Source organism: Caretta caretta, chromosome 11, assembly GCF_965140235.1.
Source record: "Caretta caretta isolate rCarCar2 chromosome 11, rCarCar1.hap1, whole genome shotgun sequence".
NCBI classification, from domain to species: domain Eukaryota; kingdom Metazoa; phylum Chordata; order Testudines; family Cheloniidae; genus Caretta; species Caretta caretta.
The window spans coordinates 9,629,550-9,653,718 of record NC_134216.1 but is presented as its reverse complement, the minus strand read 5'-3'; the positions used below and the strand labels follow the sequence as shown (position 1 = coordinate 9,653,718).

Here is a 24,169-nt window from a genome sequence, read left to right as displayed (position 1 = left end):
TTGATGTGAAGCCTCCCATCCTGATAATAAAAGTTACTGATGCATGGCTTTAGGACCATGCTGTGTAATTAACATACTGGTATAGCACGAGGAATGCACCAAGCAGGGATAGGTGGTAGATAAGACAAGGGTTTGTTTATTGGCTAAGGTTTCCAATGCACAAGGGCAACATGCTTTGCTAAAAGGTATATAACCTTTGTATAATCTGCATTCAGGGTCCCCTCCTGGCTAGCCTGGGGGGCACTACGCTCGAGCGTAATAAATTTAGTGTTTTTTGGGAACTCTGCAGTTGTGGACTTTATTTCTGTGCCTCAGCCTAGATTCGAACTGTGCGTGTCCTACCAGGTGTAATTCGTAGCACTTGTGTGCGTGTCCTACCAGGTGTAATTCGTAGCACTTGTGTGCGTGTCCTACCAGGTGTAATTCGTAGCACTTGTGTGCGTGTCCTACCAGGTGTAATTCGTAACATTACGATCGCTCGTCCTCCAGTTCCCAGGAGAGTCTCAAGTAAGTCTCTCTACTTTATTACCACTGATTTTATTGACTAAACTGCAGATGCACCTAAATGAGTAACTATGGCATTGCACCGTTACCATTCACAACTTCATGCTTAAGCTTGTTTTCTCATCTCTTATGACCATTCACATTTATTTCTTGACCTCAACATTTGACCAGCTCCAAAATATGGCATAGGAGGTTTCTGGCTGGCAAGATATTAAAAAAACCCCAAAAAACCAAAAAAAACCACACTGCTAAATATCCTGGAGTCAGTCTTGAATCCATAAATAAGTGGACAAGAGGCTTTTCATTCTCAGCCAGACAGTATTAGTCAGCCCTCCTAACTTAAAAAGACACTTGTTTGGCCTGAAATTTTTCATGCTTAGCCTTAAGCCAGAGAAGTGAGTGTATCTGTTTGTCTTTTCTTTTTCTTGTAAGAAGAGAAGTGGCCAAGCTAGATATAAATTATATAGCTGCAAAATGAATAGCTTTTCTGCTGCAGTTGTGTATCTTGGCTGTTTTTGAAGGGACACAGTGAAAGAATTTAGACTCAAAATTTGCCCCAGCTGAAAAGTGTTAGAATTTTTTGAGGACTGTCCTATTACAATATGAATTGTAAAATCCACCTCCATCCTACAAAGAAATGTATAAAATACATTAGTCACTATTTACATAGGACCTGAAATCTTCTTTTGTTCTGTTCTGTTAATGCTCATGGTAATTTTTTCATACTCTTTTCTAAGGAGTTTTATTGAGCTTCAATATTTATATTTAAACAATAAATCCTGTTAGACAACTATTTACAGATAGTAATAGACTATTACAAACCCTTTATGACTACATACTCAGCAGCTTCTAAAAAGTAATTCCATGTTTATCATGGTAATTATATAACTGTATAAAATATATATTTGATATATTTAAAAAGAAAATGAAAGAGGGCCAGGCCAGCAGTCTAGCAATAGCAGGAGAATGTTGCGGGAGCACAGGGAGAGTAAGTAGACATTCATCACTCAGACTAGACTGGCTCCAAAGCAAGAGTTTCAGTGCAGCAGACTTCAGTGATGAAGGACCAGTGCTGGACTGAAGGCCAGTTCTAGATTAGCAGAGGGGAGTAGAGAATAATCATGGGGATAGACTCTTCCTGTGCCTTTGATCATTGAAGTCATTTGGAGCATATGTGGAGAGTTCTGAAAACAAAGAGGGCAGTTTTGAATGAAATCCTGAAATAAGAGGGGAGCCACTGGAGGTGTCTGAAGTTGTGGTTGGTATGGTTGTGCTTCTGTGTATATAGCAACTTTGGCACACCCTGAAGTCTGGAGAGTGGGGTTGTAATTACGCCACTGCTATTTTTAATAACTGGTTATTAATGTAGTAATGTAGAACAAAGCCTCCTAAAATGTGATGGCATTTTTATAGCCAGGATTATTATTGGTGACTCAAAAAATACCTGTTTGATAAATGTTGTGTTTAATTTCTAGCCGTCCATTGTCTGCCAAAAGAAGTCCTACTGGAAGCACTACATCCAGAGGTGAGAACAGGAACTGTAGGATACATAATCACCTGTTGCAGGGGAAGATTTGTAATGAAGTAAGATAAAAGACTCAAATATTTCTATGTTCAAAATAGTGATTCTGGTTATAATGAAATCTCCATTTACTGTGAAGTTGTTCTTTTGGTCATGAGTCCAGTCACATATAGCTGTTCCTTTGGTCACCAGCATATAGTGGAGGCACCTTAAGTGCATGTCTCCTATGGTGCTAAATTCCAAATTGATCACAAAAGTGCTTTCACCAATGGACACGAGACGTCTGGACCACTTCACCATCGGAGCCCTAGTGCACGTGACTGCACGGGCAGGTGGGTGGACAAGAATACCTAACAGGCCTTTTCCATCTCTGATTTTTGTTTGGCTTTCAATAGCCACCGTCTCAGTCTCCACTACGTACCCCAGACCAGGCATGGTATCCCACAGAGGCCTTTGATACAGTCAAAAGTAATGTTGAGCCTCCTTGATCTTTTTCATCAAGACTTTCCAGCATGTAGAATCTTCAGAGCTTTGCTTTGGTTCCAAGCACTTAATGCCTGAAGGGCATAGTCTTGGGTGGGAACATCAGTGAGTGAGGGGAACAGAAAATCTTCATGGGCAGATGAGGTTACTGTTAGCAGGCCTTGCTAACAGTAACTTTCAAAATGCAGGGCCCAGACTAATTGATTCGATCACACTTTAGTCTGCTACTAGATACCATCAGCTGAGAGTATAAGGCTATGTTTTAGTCACAGGTATTTCTAGTAAAAGTCATGGACAGGTCACGGGTAGTAAACAAAAATTCACCCCTGACTAAAACTTGGGTGCTCTGGAGCAGCAGGCAGCCCAGGGGCACTGCGGGTGCTCTGGGGCAGGGGGGGTGGCTGAGGGGCGCCGCAGGTGTTCAGGGGTGGGTGGGGCAGCCCAGGACCCCTGCAGGTGCTGGGGGAGGCAGCGGCCCAGGACCCCTGCTGCTGCTGGGAGCGAGGAGAGATTTTGTGGGGCTGGCGGGTTCGCTACCTGGCTCTGCACAGCTCTCTGGAAGCAGCGACATGTCCCTAGGTGGAGGCGTGGCCAGGCAGTTCTGCACACTGCCCCTGCCCCGAGCACTGGCTCCGCAGCTCCCATTGATCATGGTTCCTGGCCAATGGGAGCTGCAAAGCCAGTGCTCGGGGTTGGGGCAGCATGTGGAGCCGCCTGGCCATGCTTCCGCCTAGGAGCCGAGGAACATGTTGCTGCTTCCGGGGAGCCCCCCGAGGTAAGCGCTACTCGGAGCCCTCACCCAGTCCAGCGCCCCAAATCCTTGCCCCAGCCCTGATTCCCCTCCTACACCCAAACTCCTTCTGCTGATTGTGGGGGTGGTGGTGGTGGTACGGTGGCCCGAGACTGCCCCAGCAGCAACTGGTGCAGCTGGCCCAGGGGCTGCCCGAGCTGCTCAGGCGGCCCCTGGGCCAGCTGCATTGGCCATTGCAGAAGTCCTGTAAAGTCACAGAATCTATGAGCTCCATGAGAGACTCCAGGCTTACATATAAGTAACATATTTTTCTGCTCACAGATACCATTGCAGAACAGCACTGTGAATTAGTTCAAAATAAAGAGAGACATGGGGGATGAGGCAATATATTTTAATGGACTGATGAGAGTAGGGGAAACTGTACTTAGAAAAGAACAGGGCACTGGTAATGAGATACGAAATCATTGACATCTAGGTCACTACTTCTAGGTATTCCAGCTCAGGAGTTGCCCCAAAATTTTACTAGTTGGTGAGTGGTGCTATGTGTGAACTACACTGAATTTCACAGTCTAGGTCTCAGTAGATGGGGCTATAGCTTGGTCTTCACTTAAAAGTTAGGGCAACATAGCTACATCGCTCAGGGGTGTGAAAAATCCATACCCCAAGCAATGTAGCTACTCTGACGTAACCCCTGGTGTAGACCCAGTTAGGCCGCGGAATAATGCTTCCATGGATTTGCCTACTGTTGTTCAGGGTGATGGTGTTTCTACACTGGCAGGAATATGCCTTCCATTGGTATAGATTGCATCTACGTTATGGGGTTGTGCCATAGCTAGGCCACTATAATCCCTGTAGTGTAAACATGGCCTGCATCACATAGCCACCACCCGAACTGCCCTTGATTAGGGCCTTGTTTGCCATCTCAGCAGAGAGGCCAAGGCTTGAACGGGTTGTAGAGACTGAACTACCCTAGAGGTGGCCTCTTAGGTCAAGGCTGGGACACATTTGCAGGGCAGCAAGGGGAAGCTTACACTCTCTCTGTGAGTACATTGTGCATCATGGTCTTTCTGGCCCTTTACATGAGCGCTGAAGTCTCACACTGGGAACACTTGAACGTTCTTATTCAGTTGCTAACTGGGTGCTTTGAAACGAAGAGTCAAACAAATTAATCCTCACTAGCCTTGATTGTGTGTCTGTTCCCCACCCCTGTCTAAAGCCTCTACAGTGAGTACAAAATCCGTGTCAACCCCAGGATCTCTGCAGCGGTCTCGCAGTGACATCGATGTGAATGCAGCAGCTAGTGCCAAGTCGAAAGTAACATCTTCTGGAGCTTCCACCCCTTTCAGTTCCGCGGCAGCCCTGCCCCCAGGCTCGTACGCATCACTAGGTGAGCCTCTGTGTTCTCTTAGAAAACAGATAATTTCTCCAGTATTATAAACTACGTGACTTTAGTATTAGATGGCTTGTTCTGAATATAAGCCACGTCTCCAACAAGATGGTCACTAGCAGTCCAGAACCAGTCTGTGCTCTCTGGCAACGGGGGCTAAAGAAAAATACATTTCCAGAGGGAATCAGCCTTGCAGGAAACACAGTTTGCTTTGAAACACTTTTCTTTCTTCCTCCGTTTCCAGCACTAACCAGCACATTTATGTTGTGAAGAGATGTTGTTTTGACTCTGACAGTCCAGGGGAGGATACTTGCTGCCCAGTTCACCCTGGTGTAGCCCCTCTGGAACTAAAGAACAAGTTTACTGCAAGTTGTTTTATGCTTTGGGTAGCATTAAGTATGTCTTAGCTGCATTTGATCCTGAGCTAAGGAGCTGTCTCTTCATATAAGTAAGGGATAGAGAAGCAAAGAGAGGAATCTGACTGATTTGTGAGTATGATGTAGTTACTTTTTTGGCCTACGTTAAAGGCACAAGTTCACCTTCCTCCACTCAGGCTCTTTTTGATGGTTTAAATCATGCTTTGTGTTCCTTTTGCCATTTTCTGTTGCCCCAATTTTTTCATGCTGACAAGTGAAGTCACCATTTGATGTAGAATGTACTTTTCAGGTGGCATGGCAGGCTGCATGGATGAGGAAATACAGTTCAGAAACAGCTAAAAACAGTTGCTAGATTATTTGCTTGCTTGTCAGTTTTCATTAGCCTAGATTTGACCCAGGGAGAGCTAATTACCTGAGCTAGGATCTGATTCTGAAATTTATTGTAATTTACATCAGCCTTACGCTGATGCAACTCCATTGACTTCTACCAGATTAAGTGATTGTAGCAGGTCTCTAAGTGGTATGAGAACAGATACCTTGCCTCCTGTTGTGCAGGTTTCTGAACCTTAGCTGTATCAGTTGAAAACTTGACTTCATAGCACAGGATATCCTGGCTTTCTTGTCAGTGTAATGGGAAATACTGTATGAATTATATTAGGATATATGTATATATTCCTTCTGATGGCAGGCTTCACTTACTGCTAAAATCTTTGTCTTAACTTCAGTTCAGTGGCTCCGTTTGTTTCAGTGGTTTTGTTGTGAAGTGTTTGCCCTGGCTTAAATTAGTTGCTCACATTGACTTCATGGTGCAGTGAGAACTGCAGACAGAATACTGGAGTTAAATGCATGTTTCTTGTCATTTCCCAAACTTTAGAGGCTGAACACAGAAAAGTGAAAGTGCTCTGTTAGTCTCACTCCAAAGCAGAGTGTGTTTACTGCTCTTCTCTGATACTCTATTTCTTGTTTAAATGATGCATGGATTGGATCAGCTCTAAAGGGCACTCCTTTCCTTTTTGCCCGTAGAAAAAATTGCACATGCAATTTCCTTTGGTTGCCTTGCCCATTACTCCAAGAGGAATGGGCAAGGCAAGCAAAGGAATGGGATTTAGCAAAGCTGTCTTTAATACATGGTTGCAATGGGACCAAACTAATCTGATGCTAAGACCGGTTCAGATGCTTCATGCTTTGAGTTGCTGATTAACCAAATATTCTTTTCCAGTTTCATTTCTTTAATTGTATTGATTTTTTTGCTTATTTCTGTAGCTAATGTACAGTGCCCACTTCTGTTAATATTACTAACTCTTCCCTATTTACCCTCTCCTTATTTTTTTTAAATTTGCCTAAAGATGGTACTACCACTAAACCTGAGGGTAAGCAGTCTGTCTGTGTGACTGAGGTGTGTCTACAGTTGTACCACCCCATCTGGTCTCTGTTCTCACAAAGTGTTACCTGATTCTCATCTGTGCTCACTGGTGACCTGCATGAAGTGTTGCATGGTTGTTTGGCTCATTATGACACCATTAGGTATATGTCACTTTCTCTCCAAGATCCTCCTTGAGATTAGGCACCAATCTGATTTTATGACTCTCGCTTCCAATCTTTATGTGAAACTAGTTTAAAAGCAATGTTGTATACACGTCTCCATGCTAAAAAGGTGCTGTTGGTTGAAGGTGACCTACAAAAGGATAAAAACAAAGGCTTGTGGTCGTCTGCTTCATTGAGATGCATAAAGAAGGTCTGCTTTGTTGTTCTATAAGAAATTTAGGTCATGTCTACTCTGTTTTTTCAAGGAGACTCAGGATGACAGGAGAATTAGTGAAATGATTATATTGCAAATACTAAGGAAGTGAAAGCTGGGAAAGGAAAGGATATTTAGTTAGCCTGTTCAAACCTCTGGGTTTTGTTTGTTTTTGTTGTCTCTTTTTAACTCCTGTGCCTGGTAAACAGTTGAGAGTGAAAACCTTTTTGTTAAAGGCTCAACACCCTTGTCCCTTCATTTAATGGTTGAGAGAGCTCCCACTCCAGTTCCTCCCGAGAAGCCATTTAAACAAATTATTTTAAGGAAAGACAAGTCTTGATGTTCCTGATATTTCTATGGTAAAAAAGGCAAGCATAAAACTTTCTTTTTGTGGGGGAGGGAGGGAAGGCAAGGAGGATGAGAGTGTTTATGCCGCCTTTACTCATGACGAAAAAGCCAAAAAGCACAACCCCACCCCCCTCCCACCCCCCTTTTGCAAGTCATCTTTTAAGGGATGTATTACTGATTTGTGGGACTGTGTGTGAATACCTAGATGGCTGTTTGTATTAGAATGTAGTTTCCCAAGAAGCACCACCATGTCACTGTGATGTTTGTTTTTCTCTCTGATTTCTGATAGATATATTATTTATAGGGATAGATTTCTACAGTCTCCAGTGCAAGCCCTTATACTTTAGGATCCATCAACTATCGTGTTGGTTTAAATCAGTGTTTCTCAACCTTTTTCTGCTGGTGACCCTCTTTGAACTTAAAAAAATAATTGTGACATCCATTACGCCGCCCCCTTCCCCCCCTCCCCCCCCGCAAATTGCCACCCCATACCTTAAGTTTGGGGCTCTGAGCTTCAGCCCCCCCCCCCCCCCCCCCCCCCCCCCCCCACACACACACACACACACACACACAGCTCAGGGCTTCGGCAATTTAAAGTTCATTTACTGTTTTTTTATTTTTTTCCTCATTAGAATATCAGTCCTTATCTAGCTGTTTTTGCTGGAGGAGACTCTGGAGAGAAAAGCAAGGAAAGCCAAACTTTATTATATTCTTCATATTTCAAATGAAAAAATTAACCTCCCCCAGCCCCTTTGTTCTGAACAGTACCCCCTTTTGGCCTCTCCTTACATATCATATAAGATACAAACTCATTTTTTAGGTCACCTCCAAGCAACTGTTTTAGAATCTCCAATTTTTCTGTGCAATGTAGTTTGACCTTTGCAGTGCAGTAGTGCTCATGAAGTATGTGTGTAGTTTTCTCAGGACCAATATCTCAGATTAGGAGAAAGCCAGAAGTGAGATATTCCAGTTAATAAGTGCAAGTTAAAAGCTGAATATCAGGCCATAGATTTAAAAAACACGGTTACCTGGATAGCTCTGTAAAGCACCATGCTTGAAAGTTACCCTGTGCTGGGAGCCATCACAAGGCCTATGCGCAACTTATGTCTTGTGCCGTCCATCTGCACAAAGGTGAATTGGGCCCTAAATCCAGTTAGTACCCACTCCTGCAGCCCTTTCGCCTGTGTAGCTCCCTTGCTCTTCACTGGGAGGTGTGTATGCAGAAAGGTTGCAGAATCAGGCCTTTGTAGAGCTATACAAATAGTTACTATGATCCAAATAGCTGGTCATGGCTGCATAGAAACTTTCCCGAGGTTTTCTTTAAGCAGTTACATTCCGGTGGGAAACAAATTCTGAGCTTGCGGTGCAAACCCTGTTAAGATTTCTGTGCTACTATCCCTGGAGAGGGACTGGTGGTTCAGAACCTGCAATACATTAGGTCAGGGGTGGGCAAACTATGGCCCGTGAGCTCCTGCTGGGAAGCGGGGTCTGGGGCTTGCCCCTCTCCAGCCGGGGTGCCAGGTCAAGAGCCGCACCACGCGACTCTGCCCCGCTCCGGTGCTCCAGCCGGGGCGCCGGGTTGGGGGCCGCACCACGCAGCTCCCGGAACAGCCGCATGGCCCCACTCTGAGGGTCGGGGGCCGCTCCATGCGTAGGAGCCGGAGAAGGGACATACTACTCCTTCCGGAAGCCACTTAAGGTAAGCCCCGCTCAGAGCCTGTACCCCATAGCCTCTCCCCACACCCCAAGCCCCTTCCCCAGCCCTGATCCCCCTCCCACTCTCCAAACCCCTCGATCCCGGCACAGAGCATCCTCCTGCACCCCAAACCTCTCATCCCCAGCCCCACCCCAGAGCCCTCACCCCAACCCCAATTTTGTGAGCATTCATGGCCCGCCATACAATTTCTATTCCCTGATGTGGCCCTCAGGCCAAAAAGTTTGCCCACCCCAGCATTAGACTCTGCTAACAGCTCTGAATTTGCAAACAGATTGTGGATAGGTGTATTGTTACGAAGTTGGGAAGCTCAGATGGGATGAGTTCTGCCCCTCTTTGGGCAGACGTTGCAGTTTTCAATATCTTTAGTATTCCTGTCAGTGTTCAGCAGTCAGCCAGACTAGTACAATTTTTTCGAATAAAAGTATTATTATAGTATAATGACTTCTCAGACGTTTATTAGAATTTTGAAGTCATTCTAAGCACAAGCTCACACATCTTACAGAAACCTTAGGGCTGGGAGCAAACAAATTACTTGCAGCTCTTGACTTCAAAGTAGTGTGATTTGTTCCTATCAATAAATTGGCAGTTAAGTTTCATATTAAAAAATGCTTTGAACTGATGCCAGCAAGTTAAAGAAGTATGGGCTGGATGAATGGACTATAAGGTGGATAGAAAGCCAGCTAGATCGTCGGGCTCATTGGGTAGTAATCAATTGTTCCATGTCTAGTTGGCAGCCGGTATGAAGCGAAGTGCCCCAAGGGTCGGTCCTGGGGCTGGTTTTGTTCAATATCTTCATTAATGATCTGGATGATGGCGTGGACTGCACCGTCAGCAAGTTTGCAGATGACACTAAACTGGGATACGCTGGAGGGTAGGGATAGGATACAGAGGGACCTAGACAAATTAGAGGATTGGGCCAAAAGAAATCTGATGAGGTTCAGCAAGGACAAGTGCAGAGTCCTGCACTTAGGACGGAAGAATCCCATGCATCGCTACAGACTAGGGACCGAATGGCTAGGCAGCAGTTCGGCAGAAAAGGACGTAGGGGTTACAGTGGATGAGAAGCTGGATATGAGTCAACAGTGTGCCCTTGTTGCCAAGAAGGCTAACGGCATTTTGGGCTGTATAAGTAGGGGCATTGCCAGCAGATCGAGGGACGTGATCGTTTCCCTCTGTTCAACATTGGTGAGGCCTCATCTGGAGTACTGTGCCCAGTTTTGGGCCCCACACTACAAGAAGGATGTGGAAAAATTGGAAAGCGTCCAGCGAAGGGCAACAAAAATGATTAGGAGACTGGAACACATGACTTATGAGGAGAGGCTGAGGGAACTGGGATTGTTTAGTCTGCGGAAGAGAAGAATGAGGGGGGATTTGATAGCTGCTTTCACCTACCTGAAAGGGGGTTCCAAAGAGAATGGATCTAGACTATTCTCAGTGGTAGCAGATGACAGAACGAGGAGTAATGGTCTCAAGCTGCAGTGGGGGAGGTTTAGGTTGGATATTAGGAAAAACTTGTTCACTAGGAGAGTGGTGAAGCACTGGAATGCATTACCTAGGGAGGTGGTGGAATCTCCTTCCTTAGAGGTTTTTAAGGTCAGGCTTGACAAAGCCCTGGCCAGGGTGATTTAGTTGGGGATTGGTTCTGCTTTGAGCAGGAGGTTGGACTAGATGACCTCCTGAGGTTCCTTCCAACCCTGATATTTTGTGATTCTAATCTGTGTGGGCCAGATTCAGAATTCCATTACATTGGTGTAAATATGGAGTAACTCCATTCCAGTCAATGAGGCTTTCTTTGGATTTATGCCATTATAACAGAGATCAGAATCTGACCTTATGTAATTTTTAATATACTGTGAAGGAAACGTGTGTCTTTTTTGTAACCAATGATCAGGGAAGATATCATCTTTCCAAATAACCTTCCTTCCCTCCCCACATGTAAGATAACCACATGTCCTTGATTTGATTGTGTTTTTCCCGAAGTGAGCATTACTGCATATTTTACAGCACATATTTTACAGGGTAATCTGATGCTAGAAATAAATTTGTACATTTATTATGTCTATATCTGAACAGCCTGGATATCTCATTTTATAAGGGGTCTGACTTTCATCATAGTTAACCTTTAAATGTTTTTAGAAAATACTTTATATTGGTCAAGTGTTGAAAATCCTTTGTATTTTGCAAACAAATGACTGCAGTAAGAGAGCATGAATTTATTTCTGTGTTCCACATGTCTTAGAAAGAAGGTAACTGATTACCCGTGACTATATTTATATATACATCCAGGAACTTTTCTTATCCTTCTCCCCCTGTATTGAATTAAACCTAATGACTCCAGTTTTTAAACAGATTTTCTGTTAAAGAAAGGGACTTTATAAGGACTGTACTTTCCCTTGCCTTTTTGCCTTATTTCCAAAGCGAGCACAAACATAACCCTTCAGACACTAAAGACTAACCTCTCCTATAAAGGGAAGAGAATGACATATAGCTATATGAATTTTGTCCATTGGAAAAGAAATAAAACCTAACTGTTTGGTGTATTTGTTAATCTCACAAATTCACACAGAGTGGTCAGGTGAGTGATAAATACTGTTTACTGAGCCTCAACAGAGCATTTGGAGAAGCACAAACTTACAAGAAGATGTCGTCCCTCCTCTGTCCCGCTATCCTTACTTTCACAGCACAGTAGTTTAGCCTGAGTAAGGGCTTTAAGATTTGTCCCTAAATCTGAATGTATATTCTAGCTGAAACAGAGATACTTAGGTGATGGATTTCTTTCCTATTTTGGTCTATGGGTAGGGTGACCAGATGTCCCATTTTTACAGGGACAGTCCTGGTTTTTTGGGACTTTTTCTTATATAGGCGCTGTCATAAATATAAAGGGAAGGGTAACCACCTTTCTGTATACAGTGCTATAAAATCCCTCCTGGCCAGAGGCAAAACCCTTTCACCTGTAAAGGGTTAAGAAGCTAAGGTAACCTCGCTGGCACCTGACCCAAAATGACCAATGAGGGGACAAGATACTTTCAAATCTGGACGGGGGTGGGGGAACAAAGGGTTTGCTCTGTCTGTGTAATGCTTTTGCTGGGAACAGATCAGAAATGCAAGCCTTCCAACTCCTGTTAAGTTAGTAAGTAATCTAGCTAGAAATGCATTAGATTTCCTTTTGTTTAATGAATGGTAAAATAAGCTGTGCTGGAGGGAATGTATATTCCTATTTTTGGGTCTTTTTGTAACTTAAGGTTTTCCCTAGAGAGATTCTCTATGTTTTGAATCTGATTACCCTGTAAGGTATTTACCATCCTGATTTTACAGAGATGATTCTGTTACCTTTTCTTTAATTAAAATTCTTCTTTTAAGAACCTGATTGATTTTTCTATTGTTCTTAAGATCCAAGGGTTTGGGTCTGTGTTCACCTGTACCAATTGGTGAGGATTTTTATCAAGCCTCCCCAGGAAAGGGGGTGTGTAGGGCTTGGGGGATATTTTAGGGGAAGACGTTTCCAAGTGGTCTCTTTCCCTGTTCTTTGTTTAACACGCTTGGTGGTGGCAGCATACTGTTCAAGGACAAGGCAAAGTTTGTACCTTGGGGAAGTTTTTAACCTAAGCTGGTAAGAATAAGCTTAGGGGGTCTTTCGTGCAGGTCCCCTCATCTGTACGCTAGAGTTCAGCATGGGGAAGGAACCTTGACAGACGCCTATCTTCTCTTCCTCTCTCTGCCCCACCCCCGCCCCAGGTCCCGTTTTTTCACAGTTGCTATCTGGTCACCCTATCTATGGGGACAACCTATATCAGACTTTTGGCATGCTGTTTATTTGGTTTCCAGGAAAATGTACTTTATTTTACCTATTTATTTAAGCAAAGCAGCACTATAGCATTGTTGTGAGGTGGTTCATTCAACTCCCTATACTCTGGAGGTCCTACATTTTCAGCATAAAATCTGTTGATAACCTTGGATGAGTTGAGATTTGCTTGCAGGGTAAGGCACTTCTTAGCATGAATAAAACTGGCAAAATCTGGTGTCCCTTATGTTTGTAAAATAGGACTTCTGCTAGATGTGGCTGGAATCCATATTGATGCTCATTGTAAACTTATTTATATGAATAACTATATAGTTGATAACCCTTAAGCTTTGTTTTACCGGTAGATGGGCACAGATGCCATCTAGTGGTGAATCAGTTAAAAGATTCTTAGAACCTGCTGCAGGATTTTTTTTATCTTTTTCATCACATGGAGGAGAACGGGCTCCTCATGTAGATATGTGATCTCACACAGAGAGAATATCAGTTATCGTCTGTGTTCGTATCAGTTACTAAAATGTGATTGTGATTATTTTTTTCCAAAAGCGCTGAGTTGATTAAACTATATTATGGATTTATATTTATTAATTTTCAGACAGTACATTTAAAAGAACTTTCCTTCACAGAGGAACATACAGGCTAGATCCTGCAAGGTAGCATGCACTTCTACCTCCCTCTGCATCCGGTGGGAGTTGAAGGTGCTCATTATCTAACAAAAGGAGCTCAGAAATTTACATGATGGAGCCCTTGAGCGTAAGAATTGTTCAGAACAAATCCTTTTGTTTATTTCAGTGTGTGAATACATGAAAATGACCAACTTAAGTGTTTTTAATATATCATATTTATATACATAAAAGAATAAAGTTATTTCCAGCTTGAGATGTTGGGCCAGATTGTGATCACAGTTATGTCTTTGTAAATCTGATGCCACTCCATTGAAGTCAATGAAATTATGGTGGATTATTTGGATAATATCTTAGAAATATATCTGCTTCATCTCGTTATTTATACACTATTGGATAAATTTACCAAACTTCTGCATTTGTTACAAACCTGAACTTGGGCCTGGTTCACTGACTGTCTTTTTAAAAATTACCAGGGCTTTTTAGTCTTTAAAACCACTTAACACAAAGCCCTTCAAAAAGCTTTCTGTACTGAGAGCAGAATATGGCCTGATAGGTCAAGTTTCAACCAAGGGCAAATTTTTATGCCTGCATATTATGATTCCTAGAAAATAGCCTGGGCATTTCCTTTATCTGTTCTCTTTACAGTAACATTGCCATGGAGCTACAGTAATTCTTTTGGAGAGGGTCAGAAAAATTGGTGATTACAAATTATGACTCATTGCCTCTGCAGTTTGAATTGATATGAAAACAAAGCCAGTGAAAGAAAGAAAGCTTCTTTTTGCCCTGCCTTTTGGGAAGTAGCTATTAATTGGTGGGATTTGATGCATTTTTCTAGTAAGTGCTGCATAAAATTCATTATTCCAACTGGGATGTAATGACTCAATAGAGAAAGTGGCTCATAGTCAGAGGCAGCACAGTTGGACTATGTGCAAATGCAAATTCTAGGATACAGCATCTTGCTTGCAGGTTACTCAGAGACCCTAGAAAAATGCTTTCTGTTACTGTAATAGTGGAATCTGTCTTACAAGCTATCATATATACTTGAGATTTTCATAGCAAGCCAAAGGATTTAGATCTGTTTTCCATTATTTTTAATGGGAATATGTGGCTAAATTCTACAGACTAATTTAAAAATCGTGTGTGTGTGTGTGTGTAAACTCAACTTTGGGATAGTGTTGTTTCCATATGCTTACAGTGTGTGTGTGTGTGTGTGTATATATATATATATTGCTGTAACCAAAAGGAAACAATAGTATCCCAGAGGTGAGTTAATAATGTATGAATTATCCCAGAATCCCTCTAGGTTGTGTTCCATCTCAGGCAGACCTGCCTGCAGGGATCTAATGAAATAATGATTTTGATTTCCATGTGATCATCTTTGTTTCTGATTTAAATAAGCACAATGACATCATAGAATATCAGAGTTGGAAGGGACCTCAGGAGGTCATCTAGTCCAACCCCCTGCTCAAAGCAGGACCAATCCCCAATTTTTTTTGCCAAATTTCCCTATGTTTTGGGGTTCCGTGTTTGTGGCATCTGTTGCACCAGCTTGGCAACACCTGCTTGGGCGAGAGGGTGGGAAAGGCTTCTGCACACATCTCTCTCATTTAAATCCATTCATAGTTCAGGTTGCTCAGCTAACTCATTATTCAGTGTTTGGGGGATGGGAAAGGTTTGGAATCTTCAGCAGTCATTCACAGAGCAGGAGCTTGAAAGTGTTTGGTATATGATCTGTAAGATTAAATGCCCTGGCTATGGATAAATAGATAGACTTTTAACTGGTAAAAGTCAGAGACCATAACTTTGGAAAGAACAGTCATGGATAAGGTGAAGACCAGCTTTCCATTTAAAGTTCAGCTGTTCGAAGTGCTTTAAAATCTGGACAGTTAATTGGATTGCGTTGAAATTTGGTGTGTATCATGGGGGCCCAGGGTATTGTCAAACTTGGGGCCATTTGGCCAAGGAGTTCCTGCAACACATCTCCCTGAAAGAGCAGCTTTTCTTAAAGTTGCCACATTCTGTCAGTGTTTTTTCCCCTCACAGACAGAGATCAAACCAGAGCTCAGGTCATTGCACCGGGATCTCAAATGCTCAAGGGACCCCCAACAGAGTGCACGTCATCCACCAGTCCTTTGGGGGACTTCAGATTAAAATGTTATTGAAAAGCAGTTTGCTTCTCTAGGTAGGCATGCTAGGGCTTTCGTGCCTATTCACGTGCCTAATGGATTATACTGAGCATGTGCAGAGAGGGTAATTACCTGGAAAACTACCTTTATATCACAACACTTGAGTGGCTCTGAGAGTATGTTATGGTTACTGAATCTGAGACCAGTCTGGGCACTGAGAATTCCAGTCCAAAATAGTGCAGAAATGCGGAGTAAAAACAGCAGGTATATTGTGCTAGTCTGCCTCTGTCAGAGTTTTTATTTTGGGGAAATATAATCACAGTATAGCACAATGTCCAGAAGGTGCTTGAAACCATCTTTTGAAAAGAAACTGTGCAAGCAAATGCTCACTGGGAGGGGAGAGTGTTTAGGGGTGGAAAAGTGGTTGGGATCAGGTGAGGAGACTGGGGGACTACGAAGAGATGGGGGGACATTGAGAAAGGGGGTGTTGGTGACACTGGGCACTACTCTAGGAAACTCGGAAGGGTAAAAGACCACAAGTGTCGATGAAGCCCCCTTGCTCTAGGCCCAGGCAAACTGAAGCCCCTCCTCTCCTTAAACTGAAGCCCCTCTCCGTTCCTTAAACTTTCTGTAACCCTGCAAAACTATAAAGAAGCTAGCACACAAACAAACAAATTTGCACACGGCTCGCTAGCCCAAACCAGCTTCGGCCAAAAAAAATATACATAAAAAATATTTAAGAAAAACTAGTAACAAATATAACCAAATAAAGCAAAGCTCAAGCAGTGCTAATAAAAAAAAAAAACATAACTAGCCACTTTAGCTAATTAGCTACAATATTATACAAAACAACAAATAATTAATTATATATACTTATATAATTAAATAAAAATATAAATTATATAATGTAATCTGCATTCAAAGCTGCAAAATTTAAAACAATTCAGTCTCCCTGCGCCATATCTAAAGCTTCAAATAAAACTCTCTGCTTCTCCACCCCGTTGTAGTCATTGGTGCAACGCACACCGGGCAACAAACCCAACTGTTGCTTGCCTCGGGCACTCTGTGCCGGCAACAGGGGGGAGTGATGAGGGACTGGGGGAGAATAGGGGCAGATGTGCCTGTAAGTCCCACATTCCCTTCCTGTCTGTGTACCATGATCTGGTGGCCCACAGCCTGTCTTCAGGGATGTGACCCTGCCCCCCCCATTTTCTGCTCCTCATCTTGTGAACCAGGTTCTGGAGGGACCTTTCCTATCAGGGGATGTCTGAACTCCTCACCCTCTGGGATCTGGGGGTCCCTGCCCCCCGGAGGAGTCTGAGCCCAGCTGCCTGCCCCCATGTTTGCACACCAGGATCTAGGAGCCCATGCGCATCTGTGGGGGGTTGACCCCTCCTTAACTGCCCCCACCTCCTGTGACTCAGATTATGGGGGTATCTAAGCCCCTCTCACTATCCCTCCATATGAGCCAGGATCTGGGGAACCTTGCCCCTCTGGGTGGGGGAGGCATGCTCAGCATACACCAAGAACACACTGCTGAGACTGGGATGAGGAGGTGAGAACAGGTTATACTTGACACAGGTCAGAAACTCTCCAGCACTGGGGAGAGGGGAAGGGAACACCCAGGGATGTGAATGGAGCAGTTCACACATCTCAGACTACATTCATCTCCATGAGGTATTCTCTTTCTGCTGATTTCAGAGTAGCAGCCTTGTTAGTCTGTATCCGCAAAAAGAAAAGGAGTACTTGTGGCACCTTAGAGACTAACCAATTTATTTGAGCATAAGCGTTCATGAGCTACAGCTCACTTCATCGGATGCAAATAAATGTGTTAGTCTCTAAGGTGCCACAAGTACTCCTTTTCTTCTTTCTGCTGAGAACATCTCATTGAGATGAAGGGCCACTTAACACCCCTCTGAGCCTGCTGTGGTGCTGATGGAGATGAGTGCCTGTCCCCTCCATTCTCCCTCTCATTTTATAAAATATTATAATGGAGCCCCAGCTCTGTTCTAGCTAAGGACGGGAAGTCCCAAAGGAGGACTCCTTAGTGCTCTGATGTCCATGTGCTTGTGCGGGTTCTTGAAATTTGCTGTGCCTCATGGGAGCGTAGTCTGGGGTTAGTGATTCAAATGTGAGGACAGCTGAGCAAGGAGTTCCCATGATACAGCCCCAGGAAAAAACCTGCATTTTGTTAAATTCACAGATTCTAGCAAGTTTGAATTCTGAAAGCCACCCTGGGCAGAAATCTGAGAATGAACTGTAAACTTTAGGGGAAAATCTGCCTATGTCAAGGCGTTTGGGTTTGTTTTGTTAGTTAGTTTATTATTATATTTTATTTTTCAGAAACGTAATCTGAGTATAGCAAAATATTCAGAAGGTGCTGAAACTATTTTTTGAAAAGAAAATAAATTGCACACATGAATACTGACTGTGAGGGAAAGGGTGATTGGGGGGCAAGGGTAGGCGGTAGTAGAGGAAGATAGGTCTGGGTCTGCAGCAAAGGATGGGGGCATTGTGAGGGGGATAAATGGCAATGTGTGGAAGGGGAGGGAAGGGTTTGGAGGGCTTAGGTAAGGGGGAAGAGAGTAGGGGTTGGGGGAGGAGAAGATACAAGGGGTTGGAGAATGTGAGGGGTAGCAGAGGAAGATGGGAGTTTAGGAATGGAGGGGTTTGCTAGCCCTGAATTCACCCCTTCCGTGTGTATGTTGGGATCTGGGGGAGCCCTACCCCTCTGCAGTGCTCTGAACCCCTGTCCCTGCCCACTGTGCTTTCCGGGATCTTGGGGACCCTGCTCCTCTTCAACTCACATTTCTGAAAACCAGGAAGTACAGAGTTAAGGGAAATGCCCCCAGAACCTTAACTCTGCTCTCTTTGGGTGGTGCCCCACTAACATGCACACTCCCACTTGGTCTTTTCACTAATGGACAGGTACTACCTGCACTTGCCCTGTGTTCGAACGGTCAGCCTGCTCCCCAGACAGAATACCACCCTTGTAAAATGTAACTACTGCTTTATACCCTTTCCTAACCCCTTCACACTAGCTCACAGGATAGCACTTAAACCTAAACTTTCCCATACCCATCATTGAATCCACAGACTGCTCTTATATCCCACCTCACTACTGACAACACCCATGGCAAGAAGCCCCCAGGGCCCTGCTACTGACAAGACCTACACAATTCTGTATTGAAATGATGCAGACTGGAACCGCAAGGCACACTGGTACCTCTTTCATTTGATAATCACCTGTGGGGACTCAGAGCGAGATCGTCTCATGTCACAAGCACAGCTCTTCCAAGCTGCTCCAACTTCTTCCTCCACCATTGAATGCAGTGATACATAACACAGTGAATGCAGCTAGAGTGCGTGGAGGTAATTCCCAGGGCCATTGTCAGCTCCAGAGTTAAGGTTGCATGAGTCTTTCACTTCACTCTGTATTTCCCAGTTTTCAGATGTTTGAATTTTGCTGAACTCATTGTTCCAGAAGGGCACAAGCCATCACTGGGCAACCTCTGTGTTAAGTTTTCTGCCATTTCATATGATTCAATAGAAATGGTCTGGGACAAAATAATCCCAGAGTGACCTGTTATCATAACGGTATGATATATCTACCCTTATATCATCATTATGTGTCAATGGGAGATGAGTTTTCAGTGCTTTCATATAATGGCACAGTATCATGGAACAAAGATGGGATAGCATCGTGTTATGCTTGGAGTCACAACTCTGCAATGCTTGAAATTAATTTAGTTCTCATCAGTTGCTGGGCTTGCACCATGTCAGGCAAGCATATGGAAATGGGGAGAATGCCACACGTTTGTGGATTAGGTAACCGCAATCTCACTTGCATGGTGGTGGGACATCTGCTTGTCTTTCAATACAGTTACATGCTCAGTTACAAATACAGTGCCTGTTTAAGAGGATGAGAAAATTTAAGTCCTATTACTAAAATAAGGATAAAACTCTGCTCTCAGATCAAGGTGGCCATTCTCAGTGTTGATATCTCTCCCCCAACATGTGAGGAACCCCCACTGAATTCAGCAAGAATTTTGTGCATGGTAGAAAGACCAGATATCAGTGTTGAGATCTGCCAAGCAAAACAGAAGGCAGACTTTTACTTAGAAGCCCTGATTCAAAGCCCAGGGAAGTCTTATCATTAACTTCAAAAGGCATTGGATTGGGCCTGAATGCTTTATTAGCATGGCTGGAAACAAACATGCACTGATTTATTTTGACATTTGTGTTCTGTTCCTCTAACTCTTTCCCTCCTACTTAATGGGGCTGGCATTTAAAAAGAAAAATGATATCTTGGTTCCTCTGCAGGAACATCTTGATGTCTTGGAGTTTAGCCTTGTGTTTTATAAATGTAGAACAATTGTTTATTACAGTTAGTTCCGATTTCCTTCTGCTGTTTAAGAAATCAATTTCTTATTTTATCAGACATAGGAGGAACAGAAAAATTCCGGGACCTTGAACTGAAAAAAGTGGGGAGTGCACGCAAAAGGAAAATGTCAGACTCCTTCCATCTTATCCGTACTGTCAGGGCAGGCTGACCTCTAGCACATACAGGTTACTGATGCTATTTCCCTGTGAAATCCGTTACAGTTTAGGCGTTGAATTCCAGCTTATCAGCACAGTTGCCATCCGGTACTTTGTACAGTTCTCAGTCCTTTCCATCAGTATCTCAAAAAGTTTGAAGGATAAGATAGAACGGATTAAACTCTTGTATGGAGTTGCCACCTCCTAAGATACGATATGGGCCTGTGTCACCCTCACTTTTTTTTTCTTCACACACAGTACTGCTGCTGCCACTGAAGTCTAGAAATAGAGCACAGCCTGCATGCCAAATTTTGCACAAATTGTGCAAACCCACCAAAATCAGTGGGATATAAGTCAGCATAGAATTTACCACATTGAGGCAGGGAACATACGGGGCTAGATATTCTCTTGTGCTGGAGCTCTCCTGGGTGCAGAGGAAGTGACAGGAAGCTGGGGCTAGTCCCAGCCACGTGATGCTCTGAGCTGCTGCCAGTTCCACCACTGATGTTCGCTCTTTAATGGAACTTACACCGGGATAGGGATAGCACAGCAGCGTTCTGCCATGTCCCCTACTCCCCTCTGACGCATCCCCCTCCTGTGCTAGATGGGGAGCAAGGCAGCAGATACAGACCCGGATCACTATATTTACACCCACCAAAAGGAACTCTCTTCTGGGCAGTGGTGATTGGATATTGGCCCCTTTTCCTGAGCAGTGCTTAGGGGCTGCAATGCTGTAGAGAATCTGACCCAGCATTTCTACTGTGCCAAGTCTAGAAATATTTTTTCAATGGGAAAATCTCTGTAAATTCCGAAGCCTACTTAGCTATTGTTTTTAAAACAGGACACTGAAAATACATGTATTCTAAATTCAGATTCAACCCATGTTTCTCACTTCTCATCTCCAAATCTGAACCTGTTCTTATGTTTGTTTTTCCTCTGAAATTGAAGTTTCCTGTTAGAAATACTGTCTGGCAGGCTTATCAGAAGTGTTTTCCAGCCATGTTACCAGTGTTCTGAGAGCTCTGACAGAAAAAACATAGCTGTCAGTCTGTTCAGTCAATCCCAAACTACCGACCTCTGTCTTGTCCTGTGTGCATTGGTCTTGTCTCATAGGAAGTGTGAGCTCTTCAGGGCAGGAAGTGTGCATCTATCTGTGTTTGTAATGCCCCAGTTACATTTATGGTACCATGTAAATGTTCGATACCAACAACAGTGGCGACAGATTTATGTGATCAGTGGATGACATTGTCCAGAATGTGTAATCTTTTACATGCCTCTTTATTTCCTCTGATTATCATGCCTGAAACTTGAACTTGTTCTCTGAATGCAGTGTTGGTACTGGCATCAATCCCAGGACTGTTTCAAGTTTGGCTGAGAACGGAGGTGTTGAAAAGTACGGACAGAGGTTTTCTTTTTGTTGGTCTTAATCATCATTCCTTTTCTAGCAACTAAAGACTCATAATTGTGTCCAAGCATTGGAAAGAACATACTGTCGGGAACAGCCCTGACCAAGCAGGGACATGCACTGAACAAACTAATGGGTCTTTTCCAGCTAAAATTTCTGTGAGGGAGAAATAAAAAGGACTCTGAACAAGAAACTTTATACCAATTCTTTGCTTAAAAAAATAAAGGGCAGGTACAGGATTTCTCGCACAGCATTGATTGCATTGCATGGGACTCTCCATTACAATTAAAGCTGCACTAACTTGGGGGGTAAATATGCTGAATTTATATATACCAGGGGTAACTCTTAGAGATGACTTTTCCAACATGAGCATAATGGGCACACCTGAGACAAATACATATGGCCAGGTGGTGTTAGCAAAATCTGTCACTGATGCATGCTTGTTTGCAAGCGTAGATAGGGGTACGAAAGCATTGGTGCCCAAATGTGAGATTTTCTGGGTGCACCTGTTATGCCCATATTAGCAACTTTGTTCCTTCTTGTCAAAAACAATTTTGATTGTGTTTTAAACTGCAAGTGCCACTCCAGGGAATTCATTTCTTATCGTTGTTACTTTTGCAAAAAAAAAATTCAATATAGAACAGACAGCAAGTTAGAAGCCACAGCAAAGTTTCCCCTTGGGCCAAGCTGCTAACATTCCACTTTTCTTTGCATTCCCCAGGTCGGATCCGTACGAGGAGGCAAAGCTCTGGAAGTGCCACAAGTGTTACCTCAACGCCTGCCGATACCCGAGGCCGCAGCCGTGCTAAAGTAGTTTCACAGTCCCAGCGTAAGAAGCTTTTCTTTTAAGGGATGGGAAGGAGCTATATTTATTAATATTATCTCTTATTTGTATTGTGGCAGAGCCTGAGGGCCCCAGCCAAGAATGGGGCCCCGTTGTGCTAGGCACTGCATGCACATATCACAGAAAGACAGTCAGCCCCAAAGAGCTCACAGTCCAAGTCGTCGTTAAATAATAGGGCCTGAGATTTAAATACTTAAGCATAGAAATTGCTGTTTTTCTGTTCATTGCACAGCACAACCAAAAAATTCCAGTCATGTAAAGTTTGTTACTATATATCAGACTAGATAATATATATTGGACTTCTGTAAAGTACAACTTAGTGAGACACCTTCCTTGTATCTCCAGCCTGCTACTGTCTGTTGGGTTCTTGTTCTCCCAAGCTTCTTTTGCTTATATTATCTCATCTCCATATGTGTTAAGAATGAGCTGTCTAAGTTAATGTGTAAAATCCTACATAGATTTAGGAGGAAAAGATGTGCTCTCTGATCCACATGGCATATCCTGGCTCTGAAGTTCCGGTTGCATGGCATGATTCCCCCATGAAGGGAGAGCAGAATATCTGCCATATGGATCTGAGAGGAGAATTTTGACCCAGAACTCAGAAGGTTTGCATATGGGGAGCATGTTTCCAAGGAGAGGAAGTGCCTCTTCATAGACTGAGGAATCTTAAGTTTGTGTGGGAAGGTGGGAAGAGGACTCTTTGTTATGAGGACTAGTCTTGCTTTGCAGCCTCACTGAAAAATGTCTGCTCTGTTCATGGTGTCACTTCTTCACTGAATGTCAGGCTAGAGGGAGGAGGGAACAGTTTTAAAGTCATTATATTGGAGATGGTTTCAAACAGAAAACCTCAGGCCTTGAACACCTTCATACTATTGTGGTGATAGTCTGGGATTTGGATGCAGAGATCCAAACCCACCTCAATGGCTTTGGATCCATGTCCAGTCCAAGCAGGAAATGACCTTTTTCCTGATTCCGGTTCAGATGAAGCTGAAATATCTCAAGAAGGATTTCAGTTCACGATGGTGGAAATCTTATTAGATCAGCTGATCTCTCAAGGTTTCTCCCATTTGGTGCTGAAATCTCTCAGGAATGGCTTGTGCAGCTTCAAGGCAGTCAAATCTAAACCCGATCCCTAACCCTAGTTTGGCATCAAATCGCAACGCCAGCCAAACCCAGATCTGAACACCATCTCTTAGGCCAACCTCTGCATGAAATAAACCACTCTAGAGTGCAAATGTAATACAGATATAGGGCCAAATTCTCCTCTGACTCACGTGCTGGGCAACCCTGTTGCCTTTTTCAGAGTAGCCCAGCTGTAAGTCAGGGAGAATTTGGCCCACCATAGATGATTGTCTTCACTCAAAGAAATTTATGAGCCTAGAGAAATTAAGTGGCAGTGGAAAAATGTACGCAAGTTGGGCCCAGCTACTTATCAGCACATTAACTCACTGTATTTTGCAGAGGCTTAGGAGTAGTGTATGTTTGTAAATAAATCAGTTCACATTATGTATAACATAATGCATGCTGAACTCTGTATTGTCTTACTGTCTTTTAATCCACTTTTTGCCTGTCCTTTGATATGCTCTCATAAACAAGGATCCAGATCAGCTAATCCTGCTGGTGGTAAGAAACATTTTCCGTTTCTCACGGTCTCTTTCTCATGTGCTCTCTTGTTCACAGTTGTTAACTATTTCAACATCTCGGGTCCCCCACCACATTATTCACTGTGGGAGGTTGAAAAGGCATGTTTTTAAAGTAAAATCAAAATGTCAGATTTGTATTGTGATCACTTCAGCTTTTCCATGATAATTAATGTGATAAACATACGTTCTGTGTAATGAGGGCACCCCTTTGTGAAGTTACTGTAGGAAGAAGATCCTGCGATTTAAACCCTAGATGTCAAATTGTTCTATATCAGTTCAACCCCTTTGAAGTGGAATCACACCAGTGTAACTTGGAGGAGTATTTGGCCTTCAGAGTGCTGCATTAGTGTAAAAGAGGAG

General features: G+C 43.4%; 1 protein-coding gene across 1 annotated transcript in view; it reads left to right on the top strand.

Moving 5' to 3' along the window:
• Nucleotides 1-466: 466 nt before the first annotated feature.
• CLASP1 (cytoplasmic linker associated protein 1) overlaps nucleotides 467-24,169 on the top strand; it is a gene marked incomplete at its 5' end in the record, with an annotated part of 120,923 nt that continues 97,220 nt past the window's right edge. Inside the window, 6 exons of the mRNA XM_075117647.1 lie at nucleotides 467-507; nucleotides 1,980-2,029; nucleotides 4,477-4,647; nucleotides 6,371-6,394; nucleotides 22,044-22,151; nucleotides 23,763-23,789. Of these exons, the coding sequence (XP_074973748.1) occupies nucleotides 467-507; nucleotides 1,980-2,029; nucleotides 4,477-4,647; nucleotides 6,371-6,394; nucleotides 22,044-22,151; nucleotides 23,763-23,789 (421 nt within the window). The remainder of the gene's footprint in view (nucleotides 508-1,979; nucleotides 2,030-4,476; nucleotides 4,648-6,370; nucleotides 6,395-22,043; nucleotides 22,152-23,762; nucleotides 23,790-24,169) is intronic.